Source organism: Lipophrys pholis, assembly GCF_963383615.2.
Source record: "Lipophrys pholis genome assembly, chromosome: 22".
Lineage (NCBI taxonomy): Eukaryota > Metazoa > Chordata > Actinopteri > Blenniiformes > Blenniidae > Lipophrys > Lipophrys pholis.
This window is the reverse complement of record NC_137644.1, coordinates 11,854,323-11,874,599: the sequence shown is the minus strand read 5'-3', so window position 1 is coordinate 11,874,599 and position 20,277 is coordinate 11,854,323. Positions and strand designations below refer to the sequence as shown.

Below are 20,277 nucleotides of genomic sequence, written 5' to 3'. Positions count from 1 at the left end.
GGAAATTTGATTATCAATCAGGTGATGGGCGAATCTGTGAGAACATTGATCTGATTCATTGAAAATGTTTCACTGTGATGCAGCTCATTGGATTTTTACTGGCACGAGGGGAAAGTTTTTTGTTTTATAATCCAAAGAAAATGTTGTGCTTCTTGTTTAAAGTTCCTCAAAATGACAGAATTTTATTAATTGACTGAATTCTGGAGGTTTTACTGATAATGCTCATCAGCAAGAACTGCTGAATTATCCAGTTATATGAGAATGAATCATTCAGTCCGCTCCAGCCTTTATCATCTATCCTTCTATCAGTTAGCATTATAAATAAAATCCCTCATGTTTTGTAAATTAGTGCTGAGCTTTCATGTCTTCATTATTGGTGTTACCTTAGCCCACACCCACAGTATATTTGTAATGCAAAGTGTTAATATTTTAGGTTAAAAAGTTAAATAAAAGACAATGAAGCTATCATAGTAAATTTTCAGGTTTTACATACTAGAATCAGAAACTTTGACACTGTTTTATCCCCCTGATTGTTTCAATGCAGAAAGTCTTACTTGTGGCTTGACAACGTCGACATAACAGTTCAAAACTTGTGATGCAAAGATATTTGTTTCCGGTGCAGAAACATGAAAAGGTCGACTCTCAAATTCTAAATCTGCACTTTTTTCTTTTTTAATTTCATGAAAGAATCCCGTTGATGCTCAGCGTTGAGCCATCTCGTCACAGAAGAGATGAGGTCTAACCTGCAGTGGTGCCGTTGTTTGCGATGTAGCTGGCCATGTCGACAGGCATGCTGTCGATTCTCAGGTTTCTCATGCAGCCGACAAAATCTCTGTTCCTGACCGGGAAGTCCTCTGGCAGGTTGGGAACCCCACCGAGCAACAGCGGCCCCGTCAAGTCGAGCGACCTGCACAGAAACATTACAAACAATTGAATAATACAAAAAAAGTGGTGTCTGGTGTCTGCAGCTTACCTAAGGTAAGCATTAAGCCTTTGAATGATTGACCTTTTCCAAATAAGGTTATTGTGTTAAAAAGTTTAACACTGTCACAAGGCTAACAGCTCTCATCTCTATGACTAGTTCAGATTTACACACTCGGTCTCATAGGAAGCTGCTTACTTCCAAAGATTCAAGATCAAACAGCAAAAGGGCTTTAAGAGACTTAAAGTGGTGCAATGCAGCTCAAAAAACCCACTAAGACCTTGAAATGTATATAACACAATCATTGTTGTGTTGTGGGAAAAGATCAAGACTCCCTAAATAAATCAACTGAACAATGTTTCATCTTAACTAAACTTTGCAGTGTGATCCTGTGACGCATTTTGAGGCCCTGGTGGCCCGGTTCTGGCCCACGGGCCACATGTTTGGCACCCCGATTCAGAAACATTGTGTTTATATCAGTTAGAAGTAGATCTTCATATTTTTCATGCTGTCTTGTTTGTAGAAAGGGTCTTTCATTTGTTTAACACACATTTTGTGTTCACCAAAGGTAAAGAAAGCAGAGGGAGGGTCATCTAGTTGGTTCAATTCAACAGTAATGTTGGAAATGTCACCAGAGACTTGTGAATGTTTCGTGTGAAAACCAAAGTTTGTGTTACAACTACACACTGGGTTTTTGTAAACAACTAAACTGCTTGAAAATGGAGAATATTGTAATTATTGTAATTATTCTAATGTGGCAACTCAGTAAATCTCATGCAGTAAATTTAGTTAATTTCAATTTTGCATGTCACTCTCAAAATTTTTGGGGCCAAAACTCAAAAACAAGAAACCGGACAACCTCATCGTAGAAAAAAAAAAAATTGCGCTTTATAATTCTTTTAATTTTGGGGGAACTAAATATTTGAGTCTATCTTCTTTCAATATTTTGCCATTAATGGTTGTCAGCATTATATAGTTTCACAAACATAAAAATGAGTCTCTGTCCCTTACTCCACTTTCCGAGAATGAACCCATTCATATCTTACTTAATGTGCTTGTGTAACCTGCATTATAATATTCCAGCATGACACAGTTAAAACATCCTCTGCTCGCCGTCTGTGACCTGCGCAACAAGTTCCTGAAAGAATGTAACCTTATTAACTCCCCTTTAAAAGCCGTTTCTCTCTCTGTCCCCACCCTCGGCATACGAAATGTGCCCCAGCATGCCATCTGTCTAAAGGACTCATTAAAGATTAAAAAAATTAATTAAAAAAATCTTGAAATGGTGACAAAGTGATAATAATAAAGTAAAAGTGGGTGAGAGAGACTCACTTCTTCTGTCCGGTCTGGGTACCCTGAGCGGCGCAGGAGTAGTTTCCGATCTGCTTTCCGAAGCGAATCGCCATGGAGATGTCACAGTCGTCCACAGCGACCACGGCCACTTTTTCTCCAGACGGTCCGTGAGGGATGCCAAGTCGCCCAATGTTGGGCTGAAAATTCAAGACATAGAATTACGATTAGAATCAATTTACTCATCAACATTGTGTAAGAAACGATTAAATTAATCTGAATTTATAGTGTATTCATATGGTAAATGCTTGAATTTTTTAAAAAAAGTATTAAATGCTTGATTTCTTTCTTTGTTTCGTTTCTTGAACGTGAGAAAGTTGGCTGAGATCGGTGCGGGTCAGCCCTACACAAACAATGTCTCGCTGGCTCTCGCCGACTTGCAGCAGCGGGCTTCTCTCCAGGCTTACCGTGACAAAACAACAAAAAAAAAGGCCCATTGTGTACCCGACTCGCAGCAAATGATTACAAAGTAGGCTAATTCCTGCATCAAGGCCCGTGGCCGACAAACGTTGATCTGAGAAAATGTAGAGCAGCTTAGAAAATCGGGCCACCAAAAAAAAAAAAAAAAATCGCTTTAGTCGTTCCAAACTCTAACCTGAGACCGAAGTTCAGTGGAGCGATCCCTGAACAATAGTGGGCTTTGGAGCAGGAAGCCAAGCTCAAAGCAAAAACAATGCTCCCACATGTTAAAATCTATTAAGAAAAGCACGACAGTATCGTATCAGAAGCACTTGAGCCAAGTTCAAATGGGAATATGTTAATTCACATGGTGGGTGCAGGATCAGTGTGAACACGTCATCTGGAGGGGGGTCAGTTGACCCGGGTCCTTTCCAGGGTTGTAGCCGGTTAGGATTCTGCTCTGCAGCAATGTGAACAGTGTGTGTGTGTGTGTGTGTGAGTGAAATGTAAAGCTGAGTTGACAATTCAGCAAAAATGCTGCTGAACTCGCAAGATCCTGAGACGAAGTAACAATAACCAACATAGACCTGGTTTAATACGGCAGTAGTGCAAGGCTGATGAGAGCGCGACGCCTCGACTGGACGCAAAAAGCAGTACGTAAATAATGAACAGGAGAAATAGAAGTGGGTCAAGATCGTACTTCACTTCTGATCTCAAACCCAGTCGGTGTGAAACATACCAAAAGAGGCTGCCGGGCATATGGGCAAGGAGGACAAACACTCCTTAGCCACTGTTATGTTGCTTAAATTGTACTTGATAATAAGTCAACTGTGCTGCATTCATAGCACATTTCTCAACTAACAAAGTCAATAAATTACACTATGTAAGTAAGTAAAGTTTATTGATAAAGCACTTTTCGAATATAAAAATCACAAAGTGCTGTATATAAAATTGGTGCAATAAAACAGAACATACACATTTTCATAAAATACAGTAAAAGTGAGAAAAGTATTTAGCTAAAAGCATTCTTAAATTAAAACGTCTTCAAGTGCTTTTAAAAAGAGCTCGTAGAATCGAGCGTGTGGAGGTACAGAGGCAAGTCGTTCCATAGCCTGGGGGCTTCAACCTGAAAGGACAAGGTCCCCCCCACCCCGGGTTAAAGCGGGTCTTTGGGACCTTCAGGAGACTCTGGCCTGAAGATCAGAGGATGCGCCCTGAGGTGTAGGGACACAGCATGCCAGCGGTGTATTTTGGGGCCTGGCCATGCAACTGCCAATGAAGATTTGATCAAATGGGGGTGAAGTGTGGTGTTTTGGCCATACCTGTCAATGGCAATTTATTTTGCAAACAAATGTAGCTATAAAGCTATTAAATGATAAAAAATGATAATGATAATAATTAAAATTGTGAGCACACTCAAAACCTTATTTGATATTTCATTAAAGCAAAAATGCAACAAAAATAAAAAAATCAAATCCCACAGAATTACAGTAATATCAGTATTTGTATTGATCGGCTTGCGCGTTAAAGTGCTCTTCTGTATGGAGAGAATACAGTCCAACAGATCTGATCACAGTGCAGTGTTTACATTGGGCACCGTTACTTTTAAAAGGCTCAGAGAGCTGCAGCTCTTCAAACCGCGAAGGTCGCAGCTCCACGTTAACCAATAAAACACTGAAATACTTTAACTTTAGTCAGTTAAAACTTGTACAGAATGTGCTGCAGTTGCAAAAAAAAGAAAGAAAAAAAAAGGGAATGCAAAGAAAGAGAATGAGAGAGGAAAAGAGGCATGCATAGAAACACAATGTGTGTGCGTGTGTTTGTCTCCCACAAATAGGATTAGAGTAATGAGATACTGGCGGGGCACAGACGCAGCACACAAAGGAAGAAGAAGAAAAAAAATGAGGCTAGAAAATAAAGGGGGAAAAAAAAAAGAGCGGCAGACAAATAAAGGGAAGCAGACTGACAAGGGAAGAAAAAAACACAAAAGACAGAAGGCCAGAAAAATGAGTAACACAGGGGTTCACTGTCTTCTATGTTGGCCCAGGTGGGCTCTGGACCGGTCACAGTTTCTCATCCCACTGGGAGTTTTATTGTACTTAATGGCTGCCACTCCCTCTGACTACCCTGTTTCCAAAAAAAGCTAAAACATTCGATGTGACGAACAGGAAGTAACACACCTCCAACAACGCCCCTGTTCTCTTTCACATCTAATCTTTCTTTCACTCTGGGTTTCAGGTGTTTAGACAAAGCCATGTAAACACAGATTATCAGCCGAGGAAGAAGAAGGAGGCCACATCATGAGATGAGCAAGTCCATTTTCTGTCGTAAAGTAGTGAATAAATGTAAGTCGACCTAGACTCAATGAGCTTTGTGCATCTTTACACTTGCAATACTAACATTATTACGATGTGCTCCGTATTACTGAAAAAGCTTCTTTTATTTCCTGATTGTTGTGATTGTTTTTTGTAGTCGTGCATGAAGTAAATGCAGCAGATTCTTACATTAGTGAAACAGAAACCTGTGGAAAGTACACACTTTCCTGATAATACTCATTTCTAAGACTTGGGGGGAAAAAACAACAACACATTAAATCTCCGGTAAATACATAACTGTCTGTTAAATTTAACAAATTTGTTTTCACTTACATTCCTGCGATTAAAAAAATACTGAGGCGGGATCACGCTGTTCACTCTCATGCTGCTCTTTATTGTTGAAAAGAGTACATGTTTATACCCACAAACCGATCGGGCTGTGTCTGCGTGTGTGAGTAAGCTATAATCACCCTCTGTGTGGAGCCTGTAAAGCAGTCATGCTGGCAGGAAACCACGCTGCTGTCATTGGCGACCCGCCAGTTAAACCTCTGAGCAGGTATCTACAGGTTTCCAACTCCATGGCAACCACTGGCTCCCGTCAACCGGTAAGGGGGAAAAAAAAAATCTCCGAATGTCAAAATGTGTTGTTACGTAACTCGGATTCTCCTTCCTGAGGGAAGGCGACGCTGCACTTTAGGAAATATTTTTCATCCCGGAGCTCAGGTGAAGGAGTTATGATAACTGGCAACCAACTTGTGTAAACTATTTTTTATCGTAAATGAGATAACAGAGAGAAAAAAAAAACCACAATCCTAATCTTTTTTTATTTTTTATTTTAAGCTACATGCTACACAGATCTCATATTTGATAAATCATTGAAGTAAAACACTGTAAATTCCAACAATGACTCAAATTGCTATTTTATTCTTGCTGTGGGAAAATGAAAACGAGACCGAAAGCAGTGATAATGGCGACGCGTAAAAGGCTTACACGGCCCACAAAAGGTAGTTTGTTTCCATCTGAAGTAACTCTGATTACAGTCTTATCGTCTCTTTTGAGTGCAGTCGAGCGGGAACGATGAGATAAGAAGGCAGGAAGACAAGAAGCAAAGTGCAGGAGCGAGGGAGAGACACCCCGATGTCGCACATAATGAACCCGCAACCCAGAATGTGCTGATAAACCAAGTAACTGCTCACACACAAACGTGATATTCACACACTCTGCTTGAGTGCAAAACTATTCAGGCTATGTGAGAAATGCGGTTGGGATATGTTGATGGTAAAATAGTCTTAATACACTGATTATGCACACGTGGCAATCGTATGAATAAGAGACTATTTCAACATTGTGACAGCATTAAGAAAATATTCACATTTCATAAGTTTTGGTAAATGATCGAAAGAAAAACACAATTATTTCTTTATATTCTCTACATTTTAAATGCGCAAATTGCCACCAGCTCGTCATTATTCACAAGAGGAACACTCGGGCGTGCAAACATGGTGAAAATGACCTGTTGAAACTGAAATCATACATCAGATTTGGAAAGAAACTGTGGTTTATGCACTTTAGAGTATCTGTATGAAAAAGAGGGAAGCAGTAGATAGTGAGAATTGGTATTAGATGATCAACCAGATACAACAGCTGGAGGCAGAAAATAATGAAAACAGGTTCAAATTATGGATGCGTGATGGGTGAGAAAGCCCCACTGATGCTACATCCAGCAGGATAACACGTCATGTAACAACTGTCTCAAACTTATGAACATGTTAAAAAAAAAATCCACCAGGTTTCCGTCTCATAAAGCGCCTTTAGTTTGTGGTGCAATAGAAGATTTACACGATGGACACATCTGGAGCAGCTGCGCGATTCAGTCATGCCGATATAAAGTGAAATTTCTGGGAAATGTTTCTGTGCCACCAAGAATGACAGTGAAGACAAACACGTCCAACCCGGTGCTAACAAGGTACTGTGTGTCCTGGACTATGAATTATCCCCAAGTGTAAGTTGAATGGGTCAACATATGGAGGATGAAGAAAAGGGAAAACAGTCTACCCTGGTGGATAAGACATTTATTTCTTCACGTCCGGAGTAACTGCACTGTTGACCATCCTCATCCAGCAGCTGCTGTTCCAGAAACATCTGTGAATCTGTTCCTTTTGGCAATGATGAGACTTCTTTGCTTTCTTTAATGGCAGTAAGTTTATCTACTGTTCTCACACACTCTGAACTCTCTGTTGTCTGATGTTGCAGCACAAGTTCTCACAAACGATTTGGTGCTTCTATTTAGTAACACAATCCTCTATTATTGAACATTTTTTCAAATAGGTGATCAAACGGTTGCACTGTTGGACGGTTTAGTTCGACACCCGAACATTTAGGTGCGGACATTTTCTCTACACACTGCTGTGGAAACAAAATGTCTTTATATTTGCCTTTGAATGAGTCTTTAAATTTGCCATAACATGACTGAGGATCATTTTTTTGGTGAATCTGTTAGCTGTGAACATGTCCACCAGCCATGTGTGGAGTTTCGGTCTTCTTTCTGACCTCTTTGTTTTGCATCCAACCCCAAGCGCATCATGTCTGTTAGCGAGTTAGCGTTAGCAAGTCATTCTTATCCATTGCCTTTAAATTACGTCGTTTTTTTGATGCTTTGTTTCTTCTGACGTCTTGTTTCGACTCCCCCGCTCATTGAACCCGACTGAAGAGTGTTCCTTTATGGATTATAACTATCGGGAGAAAGAAAGTTCACGCCGCCATCTTGTTCACCGACCCGGAAGTCCTGACCTCCTTGTTTTGAAGAGCAGTTGGACGTCGGTTTGAGAGGCTCTTGTGGATACGATCCCCTCCCCCCTCAGCTGCAACAGCATGCATAATGACTGATGTAAATGTGGATCAAAATCACATGGCGAGTGCAGCTTTCACTCTGTATCACACGCACAAGACAAAAGCCCAAGCAAGCACACGCACACACCCTCTTCGTCCCACCGACACACCCCCTGTGTACTCCATTAGCATCAGACTGCCTGTCAAAGCTGACTTAACAAGGCCTGCAGGCTGGAAGAAAACATCCAGCAAACAGAGAAAGCTGCAGCAAAAAAACCCCCAAAAACCCAGAAACAACTTGAGCTGCTAATGACCAGGGAAACCTGTGTGCTTGTTCGTGTGTGTGTGTGTGTGTGTGTGTGTGTGTGTGTGTGTGTGTGTGTGTGTGTGTGTGTGTGTGTGTGTGTTTGGGAAAGACGTTTTGGATGTCTGCGGAAGCGTGCGTGTTGAGTGAGAAAGTGTGTGCGCGCGATACAGGAAGCGGCGAGAAGCGCGGCGGGCGGCCACACAGTTCATTTCGATCATCAAGGAAGAAGCGCGCACGCTCTCTTATTTTATTTTGCACTCGGCCGAGGAAACGCCATTGTTACTCCGGCCCTCAGATGAAAATCGCACTTGATGGATGTCTGAGAAACTGCGGCCTGTTGATGTTTTAGAGACAGTGTGCGGTAAGTTAAATTGAGGAAATGGCCGCATAAATGTTTTCTTTTTTTTTAAGTCTTAGTAAAGGAAAAGTTTTAGTGCTGACATGTAAACTAGAGGAAAACTGAATCCAAAACAAAGCTGGGCATCAAACCAAAACCAACATCCCTCTTTTATGCGTATTTGTGTCTGCAAAAAGTAAATTTTTGGTGCACAGTCTGTGGGTGTCTTATCTTCCCTCTGGCAGCTGTAAACTCTGTCATGTCCACATTACCTCACCTGCCCTCCGGCTATGTAAACCTAGAAGTGTGAATTATTCAAACACAAACACGCATACGGTTTTCCGAGGTTTTACACGAGGCTTCCATGTCCTCTGTTCAAGCCTATATGTTACTGCTGTCGTCTTCCAGGACCATCCATCAGCGCAACAGATGGACGGCGGCCATTGTTGGCCCGTCGCTTTTTCAAGGAGCAAAACAAATGTGTTGGTGAAGAAAACTGAGAGAAACTGAATCCTGTTTGAAGCAGCTTGGGAAAATTCCTTCTAGCATACAACCATCCGCTTCCAATGAATGGGATCATTCTAAGATTAATGGTTGAGTTAGGGTTCGGTCTAACAATCTCATCGAGTACCAAGAAGTATGGATACAGCACGTGCTTCAAACAGTATCGAAGTCTTTATACCGTCAAGCTTCCAGTGTGTTGGGATGTGCATTTGGCTCTCAATCGACACACTGGTCAAGTAGAGAGTAGAGTCCTTTTTTTTTTAAAGAGAGAATAAGAAGCAAGTCAATAAGCAGCGTTTGCAGGTTCTGGTTTGTCAGACTGTGAAACACATCAAAGTCTCATGAAGCCACTCTTCACTTCTAATCTAACACCGCCCCCCCACAGCACTGGTGGTTTACAACTTCCTAGAGATGGAGGAATTGCAGAGTCAGCCAGATCAACCAAACAGATGTGCTTTGGAACTTTGGGAGGAAGCTGGACTATCAAGAGAAATCCCCGGTAGGCAACAACAAAACATCCACACAGATGATCTCAGCTTATAATGGATGAAGGCAGGACACACCGTGGACAAGCTGCATGTTCACAACGGAGCAAACGTGGAGAGACAGACACACTCACTCCTACGAGCAATTTATAGTCAGTAATTAAACTCACATGCAAACTATACCAGGAACCAGAAAGACCCAAGCACAGGCAGAACATGTACACTCCTTACAGAAAGGCCCGGAGTAGACTCGAACCCATGACGTTGAGTTTATATCCTCAAGGTGAAAAAAAAAGGCCTGTAATCCTACAATTCATGTCCAACATGTATCTGAATCTGACCTCCTTGTTGAAAGAACAATCAAATCTTTATCTCAACATGCTTGAAGACAAAGCGGCATAAAGCCATTAAGGATCATCAGGACCGATAGTGGGGGTAATAAAACCTCACCTGATAGGGATCATATAAAAGATAAGTGTGGAAAAAATATGACGGGGGAATCAAGAGCCAAGAATGACAGAGGAGGAGGAGGAGGAGGAGGAGGAGGAGGAGGAGGAGGAGACTTTACATCCGGGAGAGAAGAGCAGCCATAAACTACATGAAAGTTTCCTTTTTATCATTGCTCAGCATTTTTCTTTTTTCTGCCCCCCCAAAAAATTCCAGTGCGTCTTTCTCATCGTTAATAACAGGGTTAGGTCATGCCAGGTGAAGTGTGTGAAATCTCTCCTCCTTTCAGTGGCACACACACTTATTTATATATATCATTGCAGGAGAGAAGTGCAAAAAAAAAAAAAAAAACTGTTGAGGAGAAGCAGAGGTGTAGTAATCCAGCCAGTCGTGTTTGAAAGTATTTCACAGTGACAGATTTCTCTCCATTCCCCAATGACACAGAACTGTACACATCCGCTGGCTCACTCACCAAAACACACAGTCATTTGAATGAAAAGCAACAATATGTAGGAAAAAAAAGAAAAAGATGTTAAAACGGTACTCCCTTGATTCTACAATGACACCAGCCTCTTCAGGTGCGAGTGTTAAAATGACAGTTTCAAAGTAAATCCCTCACACCTTGGTTGACAGGAGAAACAGGAGCATGTAAACTTTAGTGACGCCCGCCGTCCCACCCTCATTACGAGACACAAGTCTGACAAACTCTGCTCTTCATTAATCCTCCCTGACAGAGTCGGCGCTTCGGCCCGCCGCTCCGCTGCCAAGGAAAACACAATCAGTGCTCAGTGGTGGTCTACCTGCCTGTCAGCCAGCCAAGGCTCACAGGCGTTTATTTCAGCCCTGATGTCAGACGTCAGCGGTGGAAAGACAACGAGAGCTGACAGCCGTGCAGCTTGCTATTTTAAGCACGACTTCCAGGAGAAGACAGAGAGCGGGACTGTGACTTTTATCCACATTGAGACTATTTTTTTTTGATATGACAAAGCATGTTTCTATAGAACTGAGATCAAGAAGCAGCAGAAGTGTAGCCATGTGTGATACATTGTTGGGCTACAACAAACCGAAACGAAAAGTGGGACCAGAATTAGAGCGAGGCAGCTATTTGGTGTCGCCTCGGAGACTTTTGTAAATCCATGAAAATGTCTGGATGTCATTGTTTTTGAAAGGACTTACGTGACACTTTGCACATACGGTTCTTTATTGGGTGCGACAACAAAGTACAGCTTTCATAAAAGTTGTCCAGTAGCACTTGAAACGAAAGCTGTTTTGTTGTTGTATTTAGATTTTCATTTTTTAGAAGTAATGTATCATAACTTCATTCTGGAGATTTTTAAGCTTTTAATACAGCATTAAAACATGTTGAATAACTTCTGAGAAGTCAAAATTAATTAATTAATGTCTTTGTTGATAAAGGTGTTATTTGGTCATATTTTACTATACATATTCAGGGCAAATCAAGATCGCAATGTAGCGTACCTTCTTCTTAGGAAATCTTAATATGGTCAATATACTCTATCATGGAGCAGAATTTCTGATTTTGAGCTGATCGATGTCTGTTTAAATTCAGTAAAACTTCAAATAAATAGCTCAAATGAGGGAGAAATCTGATTTTGTTCACTCATGGTCTTTTCTTTGAAAAAAACAATGAATGTAATTATGCAGTTTATCAGCTTGAGAGTGAAACAGAGAAGATGCTCATGACATGCTGTGAAGCATTCGATGACCTGTTTTGGGTTAATTATATTAGATTGTTGTGCTCTAAGTGATTCTGAAAGGTCTGATGTACATATTGTGAACCTCTATGTTGCAATGATATCATCATGTCACATGAAAAGTAAGAAGAAAATCCATAAAGATCCAAAAGCCAATAAACCAACATACCAAACTCACAGTATCATCCAGATTACAACAGAGCCCCTAGATCTGACACCCTGATGTCACCCCCCCCCACGCCCCTGAAGAAAGAGTCCAGTACCTTGAACTACAAGCAGAGTGGAGACTAAATGAAACCAAAACAGGGGAGAAGAAGAAGCACCAGTTGGGGGAACTATAGGCTAGAGGTCGGAGGTTACCTCCTTCTGATTGAGCTCCAGCCAGGCGGTATAGAGCGGGAGCCACAGAACCCCAGTGGAGTCCACCAGACTCCCCCTGTCCTGGGAGAGAGACACCGTGAGAGAGAGACACCACATTAGACCCAGGGCCCACAAGCAAGCTCATCAGTGTGTGCGACCAGCACTAATCTACGTCTGCTCCTCTGAGCACCAACAGTTTTGTTTCAGAGCATCGGGGGGGGAATCTGAAGGTCGGGGGCTGATTTTTCCCAATATTACTCTCACGAAAACAAACTGTGGAGGTAAACTTTGTTTGTTTTTCCATACGTTGACTTAAACTTGTCCATTGAACAGATCCACAACTGATTTTTGATTCTGGAGGGATCATCATATGACTCTTTTTTTTATTTTTAATTTTTTTTATATATATAATAATACGAATGTAACTGATAAATGCAAATGGTGCAACAAGCAAACTGGGTGAAGATGGAACAGAATAGGACACATAACTAAGACAAGCAAGTGAGGGGTAAAAGTGAAAAAACAAAACAATTGATTCTGTTATAACACAGTTTTAATACTTTATAAACAGTTTTAGCACTAAACCATAATTGTAACAGTTGTGGTAGTTCTGACAATTACAGGAAAAAAAAATATATATTTCAAGTTAAATGTATCTAACTACGAGAGAAGAATTATATTATTGCTTTTTATTGTTTTTGGATGTCAGAAGACTTTAAAATAACATATACAATATGAAATAGCATCAATATTGAGGGGTGTAATGTGGTTCAATCTCAGCTTCCCTCTTTAAAAAACTCCCATATGTATATTCCACTAAAACCAGCCAAATTGAGTCATTTAGACAAACGCAAGGTGTAAATACAGTGTGGAGCAACAGGAATACGTCGACATGCAGTTCTGTGTGTGAGGTCACAATTTCTAACCAGCTGGTTTGCCAACAATTAGAAAACCCCGAGCACAGTGCAATTCCTTCTTGCCCACTTCAAAAAGCGCCTCGCACAATAGGACACAACTCACACGCTGCCGCTTTCGGACAAAAGGTGTCCCCTGGCAGATTTACATCACACTGTGAAACTCTACTCCGAGAGCGGAGCAGGTGAAATTTACAGCAGGAAAAACAGAGGGGGCATTCCTCCACACAAATCCAGCTTCCACGTGTCGACAAACGACAGAAACGTGCGACAATATTCATTGTGGGTGATTAAAGCCAATAATCTCTCCCGCTCTGGTGTATCTCCACTCCAAAATACAGTGTGATTAGTACAAGGGTGCTCACTGGTAGTTGAACACACAGTGTGTGGGTGTATATGATGATAACCTCGACTGTTTGAGGTCTGTGGAAACATACGTCAAGAAGAACAAAGACCCACAAGGCCCCTTCCTCTGAAAACACACCCTGCCAGGGAATGTGGGGTCCGGGGGGGGGGGGGGGGGGCGGCTCCAGCTCCAAAAAACATGTGCTTAACCTTCACTAAAAAGCACTTTAGCTGAAACAACACACAAACCTGCAGCCAGCCAGAAAGACATGATGCAGCAGTCTCTTGTCATTACACACACACGTAGGCATGGCGCACATTCCTGTGCACAGCTGATGAAGAGTGTGTGTGTGTGTGTGTGTGTGTGTGTGTGTGTGTGTGTGTGTGTGTGTGTGTGTGTGTGTGTGTGTGTGTGTGTGTGTGTGTGTGTGTGTGTGTGTGTGTGTGTGTGTGTGTGTGAACAGTCAAGCTCCTAATAAGGCATGCGTCTGTCCCTCTACTTCACTGCGGCCACCCAGGAAAGCCACATGTGGCTTCTGCAATGATAGTACAACAAAAGGAGATGGATGACAACTCCAAAAGCCACTCACAGGCTCTCTGCGGTGTGTTTTAATAGCAACAACTCAAGCACCGAATATACTGCGGTGTGTGTGTGTGTGTGTGTGTGTGTGTGTGTGTGTGTGTGTGTGTCTCATTAAATCCTAAACTATCAACAAAGAGACGCACACAGACAAGAAAAAAGACTTAGACGAGTGCTTATAACCGTTCTCCTGATGAAAGACAAAGTTTACGATACAAATATGTAGATTTACACTCAAATCTTTCTATGCTTATGATTGTTTTGATTTTCACGAGATTTCTACTATAAAACAAATTGCACAAAAGCACACAGCAGTTTCCTTTGGCTTATAAAATGCTGAAGAATAAACCCTAAACATTTGAATTTAGTAAAAGTTTCAACAATTCTGCCCATTTTGAAATGAATGAGTTTTTTGGACGTTTCGCTGTATTTCGCTCCAGAAGATTTGATTAAAATTGGCTTCATATTGAGATCGCAATAAGTGTTTGTTTGTTTTTATCCCCCCCAAAATATTTATAGAAATATTTTCATCACGATACTATGCACCAAAACCAAGAAAAAATTGAACATTTCATTTTAAAGGTTATCGTGGCACTATTTTCATGGTCGGGCCAATTCAAGATGAAATCGGACTTTACGTGGCGTCTCAACTAAAATGTGTTTGACACCCCTGATTCACCTTAAAATGTATCAAGCCAAACAAAGTTAGGTGCCATAATACTGTATTTGTACGCATCACTTCTATAGTACTATTTTTTTTTAATCCATTACTAAATAACGAGAAGAGGATAGTTACTCCTTGTGTATTCCAGGAGCTTCTAGTTGATTTTATTCATCATGTTTGATGACTGTGAAGGTGAGTCTTGCTATTTATGTTTTCCGTTTACCAGAGGTTTAAAAACCCAATATGAACTCCATAGTTATCTCTGTTACTGAGGAAGATCTGTGGCGTTTTACCTTGCTTAACACAGAAACACATTTCAAAATGTTTAATGCAAGAAAAAACCATGTAGTTTGCACTACTGATGCTAAAATATGATTTATATAAACCTAAGATCTAAAATAATGGGATCCCCAATAGTTCCATTGATGCAAACCTATTGAACACGTTACATCAGCACCCGTCCTCAGCAGAGTCGTAATGGTTTTCTGAGTCGCCGTGTTCCCGTTTCAGCGCAGCAGAGGTGGAATGCAAAAAATAAAAAGCCTGCACATTAAGTATTTCGCACTATGCTGCGAGGCAATTTACACTGAAGTCCCGATGATCGAATCCCCGCCACGTAAAAAAGGCCCAGTGAGGCCGAGGGGCCGCGCGGCAGAAACGGGATGAAGTGAACTTCTGGTACTCTCTGGTGATAAGAGCCGGCTAAGCCTGTCTGGGAATGCTGCCTACACACCCTCACCGTAAATATCGCGGTCAACATGAGCCAGCGCAACACTATTAACATGTCTAATAGAAAGTCTGAGAAGAAGCGTGAGGAAAACAAACGCAAACTCTGAACGTGCAGTGGAAGAATTACAGCGTTTCACTCCATGTTGTTCTTCTTGTGGTTTGTTCTTGAAACTTTATCATTACATCACTCGTTCATGTGTAGTTTTGCAAATTTTGACCAACTTTTTTTTAAGGATAATTCAACTTTTGTTCAAGGAGTCACTAAAAACTAATTCACATTGGAACTTGAGTGTTGTTTTTCCACGTTAAAATCTTTTTTTTTTTTTTTAAACATGTTATATTTAGTATAAAGCCCACTCAATGTCTGGTTTTCTTATTGTGTAAACTTCAAGGAGCTAAGGTCGTGCAGAAAAGGCAATATTTTCAGAATATCAATGGGTTTTGTGAATGTGAAATGAAAATGTTAAGAATTTTAAAAAAAACTATTAATTGACATTATGACTGGCCAAAGTGTGGTATAGTGGTTTGCACTTTTGCCTCACGGAGAGAAAATCCCTGGTCAGAGTCCAGGCTTGAGGGTTTTCTTGTGTGTAGTTTGCATATTCTGCTCATGCATTGGTTTTTCAGGGTATTTAAGTTTTTTCAAACGGTCAAAAAAACACGTGTTTGAGCATAAATGATGACTCTAAATTGCCTGTATGTTGGAGTGTGAGTATATGTGGCTGTCTGCGTCTCCTTTGCATGTTCTCCCTGTGTGTTGCTTGGGTTTTTCTTCTGACCTTTCAGTTTCCTCCCACATCCTCAAGATTAGAGAAACGTGCAGCTCAAATTGCCCATAGGAAGGGACCCAAGGGGAGAACAGAGATAATCTACCCGCAGGACAAAGAGAATAAACACAGAACCGCCAATCAGCCAATAATGGGGAGGAACCAGCACCCGTGGATTCCACCTAGACCCCAGAAGGGGGGCTCGTCAACAAGATCCCCCACAAGTTGATCCTATTTTTCAATATCTGGTTCATTTGTTTATTTCAAACATGTAAAGACAAAACAAGAAAGACGTCCACAAAAAGAACGAAAAAATGAAAAAAGACAGTAATTGGGATTCCCAGTTTAGCTTCCAGTGAAATGACATTTCCTGCAGTGAACACATCAAACACAAGACAGAAGCTCCTGCTGCTCTAAAAAGAACTTCCTCTGCTATGTCTGTCTATGCTTGTGTGTGTGTGTGTGTGTGTGTGTGTGTGTGTGTGTGTGTGTGTGTATCCTGTTTAGATGTGATTTGCTGTCACACTCGACCATTCTTGAGACTTCACACTGTGGAATTTCAAAAATGTCTTTATATGTCCACTTCTATTGTAACATGTCTAATAGCATGTATGCACACACACACACACACACACACACACACACACACACACACACACACACACACACACACACACACACACACACACACACACACACACACACACACACACACACACACACACACACGCTCGATTTGTCTGCCCCCCACAGATGCAAACACGCAGCTTCCCAAACGACCCCGATTGTCGCAACAATAGCAAATCCGTGTCTGTTGTCGTGGCAACCCTCCCCCCCTGACCTTTGACCTCTGTTTTTTAACAGGGGCACCCTGATTCTTCTGAAGACGGCAAGAGCGGCTTTAAAAAGGGGGCAACCCGTAAAGCCCCGCACAATGTCGGCCATCTCATCATCTGACCCAATAAATCACCATATGCGCGGACGCATGTTTGCACGCATGCGAGTGCATGGTGTGAGTGTGCCGTTGGGGCCGTTGTGCGACACTCGGAGCTCGTGCGAGACCAACAAAGTGGGATTAGGTTTGTTTTTGGGGAATCGACTGGGAACACTGCGTGCCCTCTGAAACCTGCTACTTTGCACCATCTGTTGCACTGTTTAACAGAAAACAACCACCAAGACAAAAGACTTCAAGCTGTGAAACAACCAAAACAAATGTGGGCGAATAGTGTATCAGCATCAACAGAAGAGAATTATGTTCTTTATCTTATTGCAACAAACAAAGAAATTAAACTTGTCTGATTGCAGCAAATGTAACGTAAACAATCAAAACCGTTTGTTGACTGTTGGTCTGGTCGGTGAAGCGGGTCGCCTTTTAATCAAAGAGTTGGGGTTCAATGAATTGCTCAAGGACACTTCAAGTTGCTCCCATTGGAGGTTGCACACTTAACATGGCTGCGTTTGTTGTGTGTGGATGTCAGAGGGTGAAGGCGATAAACGCTCCCAGACTGCCGAAGTGGTGGAAATGAATCATACGAGTGAAGTATTTGACCTGCACCTTATGATCTTTGGGTTATATTGCAAATCCCACCAAATGTAAATGGACTCACCAGTCATCAGTCAGTTTTTTTGATGGTTAAAACATAAGTGGTAGTTACTAATATGAAGGAACTAAACAGTAACTTTTGGACTTGTTGGGAGTGGTACAAAGCAGGAAAACGTCACACTCCAAATAGGTTGATTCTAAAGCGACATCTTGAAAGCGGTTGCTAATCATTAAGATAAACATCAATCATCTGAGGTCGTCTTCACTGAAACCCCTCTGTTTCATGAGTTAAACCTCTAAAAGCCCTTTGGAAAGATTTGAACTGAGAAAGAATGTTAATCGTGTGTGTGTGTGCATGGCATGGATCTGGATTACATCATACCTGCAATATTGGGCGGCGCTGTCTGTTGTCTCTCTGCTATGCATGCAGCGCTACCTATAGACAAATGTCCTGTGACTGAATGCAGGGGCGAGCGCTCTTTCATGTGCGGCGAACATGTGTGCGCCTCCTGTCCCGGCGATGCATTCACATGTCAACACGTCTAATCTATTGTGAGAACATTACTGCTTTTTGCCATATACATTTCCACTAATCCTCCCCCCAGCAACTGATGCAGGATTAAATTACCATCAGTCAGTCATGCTTCCGATCATTCAGCACTTGGAGAAGAGCTGACCCCTGTGTCAGTGCTGCGGTCGCCCTTGAGCTAATTTAACAGAATGTGTCACCAGCTCCGCAAATCACCGCTCCGCATTAAGGCTGACATAAGAGGAATGCACCCGCAACTTCTTTACAGACTCATAACACTGGGATACATTCAAAATACTCATAATGCACGTGTAAACTACTTGTCAGGAAGAAGCCTATAGGGTCATAAATAGAAAGGGGAAGAGAAAAACCACAGAAAGCAGGAATGAAGGAGAAAGTCTCTTGAGAATTGGAAATTAATCTCTCGTTTCCATGGAGATGTCCACACAAACATTGTCCGACCAGTGAAACAATCAAAACAAAGAACTCCGGCAAATGATCCCTGCGGACGCCTTACAGCATCACTACTCTGTTTAGTAGTCAAACAGAGGTGCACACGGCCTAAGTGCACATCAAATAACAGATACAGATGTGGCCCTGCAGCAAACATGGAATCATGATTCATCGGGCATCTGTCTCATAGGCCAGTGGGCTCGATGGCCGATCGACACAAGAAAGAGGCGAGAACATGACGTGAAACGCGAGAGGCTGCGCATTGTACGCCAGTGTTAAACCGAGAAGCAAGGTACTCTCTTTAACAAGCTGCGAAACAACAAATGGCGGTGAAATATGAAGCCGTACATCGACGGGCCGGGCCACTGAGGCGTCGGCTTCCAGAGGAAAACAGGCAAAGGAAGAAGCAGAAACGTAAAAGAGGGGAAGAGGAGGATTGACAATGCAGTATGTAGTAATTTTGTTCAATTTTGCCTTGGAGAGAGTGACTATGCCACCATTGTGGGCTTTAAGTAAAGGCCCGTATTTGCATGGCTCATTTTTGTAATCTTGTTTTTCCTCTTTGTCTGTTTTTATCCTGGTTTTTGTTTTCCTCCCCATATTTCTGTTATTCTTCTGAATCGTCTTGTATTTTTTTTTTCTCTTACTCTTCATCTTCCTCCTTTCTCATTTGATCTGCCGTCGCACCTTTGCCAATTCCCTGTCGACCATAAATCAGTTTCTCGGTTGTTTCAATTGATGGATCACAAAAACAAACCACCTGATACTAAACAAAAGCTTGTACATCCTCAGAAGGACGGTGTTATCTTATTTCCTGTCTGAGTTTGATGTTAAAAGAACAATGGCTGCAGGCTGTGGAAGTTTGTTGTAAACTAACACCAACAACCGACTGCGATGGTTAGAGACCTTCCAATATAATATTACAGTTGGCGAGGATACATGAGCTTGGCTGCGAAATAACCGGTCTCTTCTTCTGATGCAGCGAAGACGCAAGAAGACCATCGTGGGAACATGTTGAAGAAAGACATGAGACGGCGAAAAAGAGGCAAACCAAGACGTACGGAGGCATCCAGATAAAGGAAGCGGTAATGTACATGCATTTCGCTCCCGTATGAAAATATCCCGTGTGAACTTCTCGCCCTCAAGTTTAAAGCCAGGCCGCTGCGCCTCTTTCAGAGACGCTGCGCTATAATTCACCGCAGAAGACCAAAGCTGTGGGATAAACCAGTGTCGGAGTTCACGTCAGGAGTCAAAGCTGCACTGTGAAGATAATCTCCGGAATCAACAGTCAAGGTCAACGGCCTTGGAAGGTTCAAAGAAAAGAGGCGATTCGTAAATTCATATACTTGACTCCCACAATACAAACTCTGAACTCATTAACCCAAACAGTATGATCTCAGCATGGGCCAGTTCGGAAAATCCACCTTTACTTCTTTGGCAGATTACAGGCTCCTTCAATCGTTGTGTGGCTTTTTAAAAGAAAGAGTTAAAAAGCCTGCCAGAGGAGGAGGAAGAAGAAGCAGAGGAGTTGTTGTCGATTGACTTCAGTCTTTACCTTGTTGTAGTAACGCAGCTGGATGGAGTGCCATTGGCCGTCACTGACGCCACCGGGGACATATGGAGACACAGTGGTCTTCGTCTCACCTGGAGGATGAGGAAGGAATGGAATCAAGAATTAAGAGGTTAAAGAGAAATTTAAATTGCATGACCCGACATGTAAGAAGAATAACTGGAGCCATTAACAGGAACCTGTTTGATTTCTCTTCTGACAAAAGCTGATGAC

At 41.9% G+C, this 20,277-nt stretch overlaps 1 protein-coding gene across 1 annotated transcript in view; it reads right to left on the bottom strand.

Annotated features, from left to right (window-relative positions):
• The window catches only part of celsr1a (cadherin EGF LAG seven-pass G-type receptor 1a), a gene marked incomplete at its 5' end in the record, with an annotated part of 80,648 nt that overhangs the window by 19,145 nt on the left and 41,226 nt on the right, over positions 1 to 20,277 (bottom strand). Inside the window, 4 exons of the mRNA XM_080491622.1 lie at positions 744 to 907; positions 2,255 to 2,412; positions 11,971 to 12,051; positions 20,050 to 20,138. Coding sequence (XP_080347748.1) covers positions 744 to 907; positions 2,255 to 2,412; positions 11,971 to 12,051; positions 20,050 to 20,138 — 492 coding nt within the window. The remainder of the gene's footprint in view (positions 1 to 743; positions 908 to 2,254; positions 2,413 to 11,970; positions 12,052 to 20,049; positions 20,139 to 20,277) is intronic.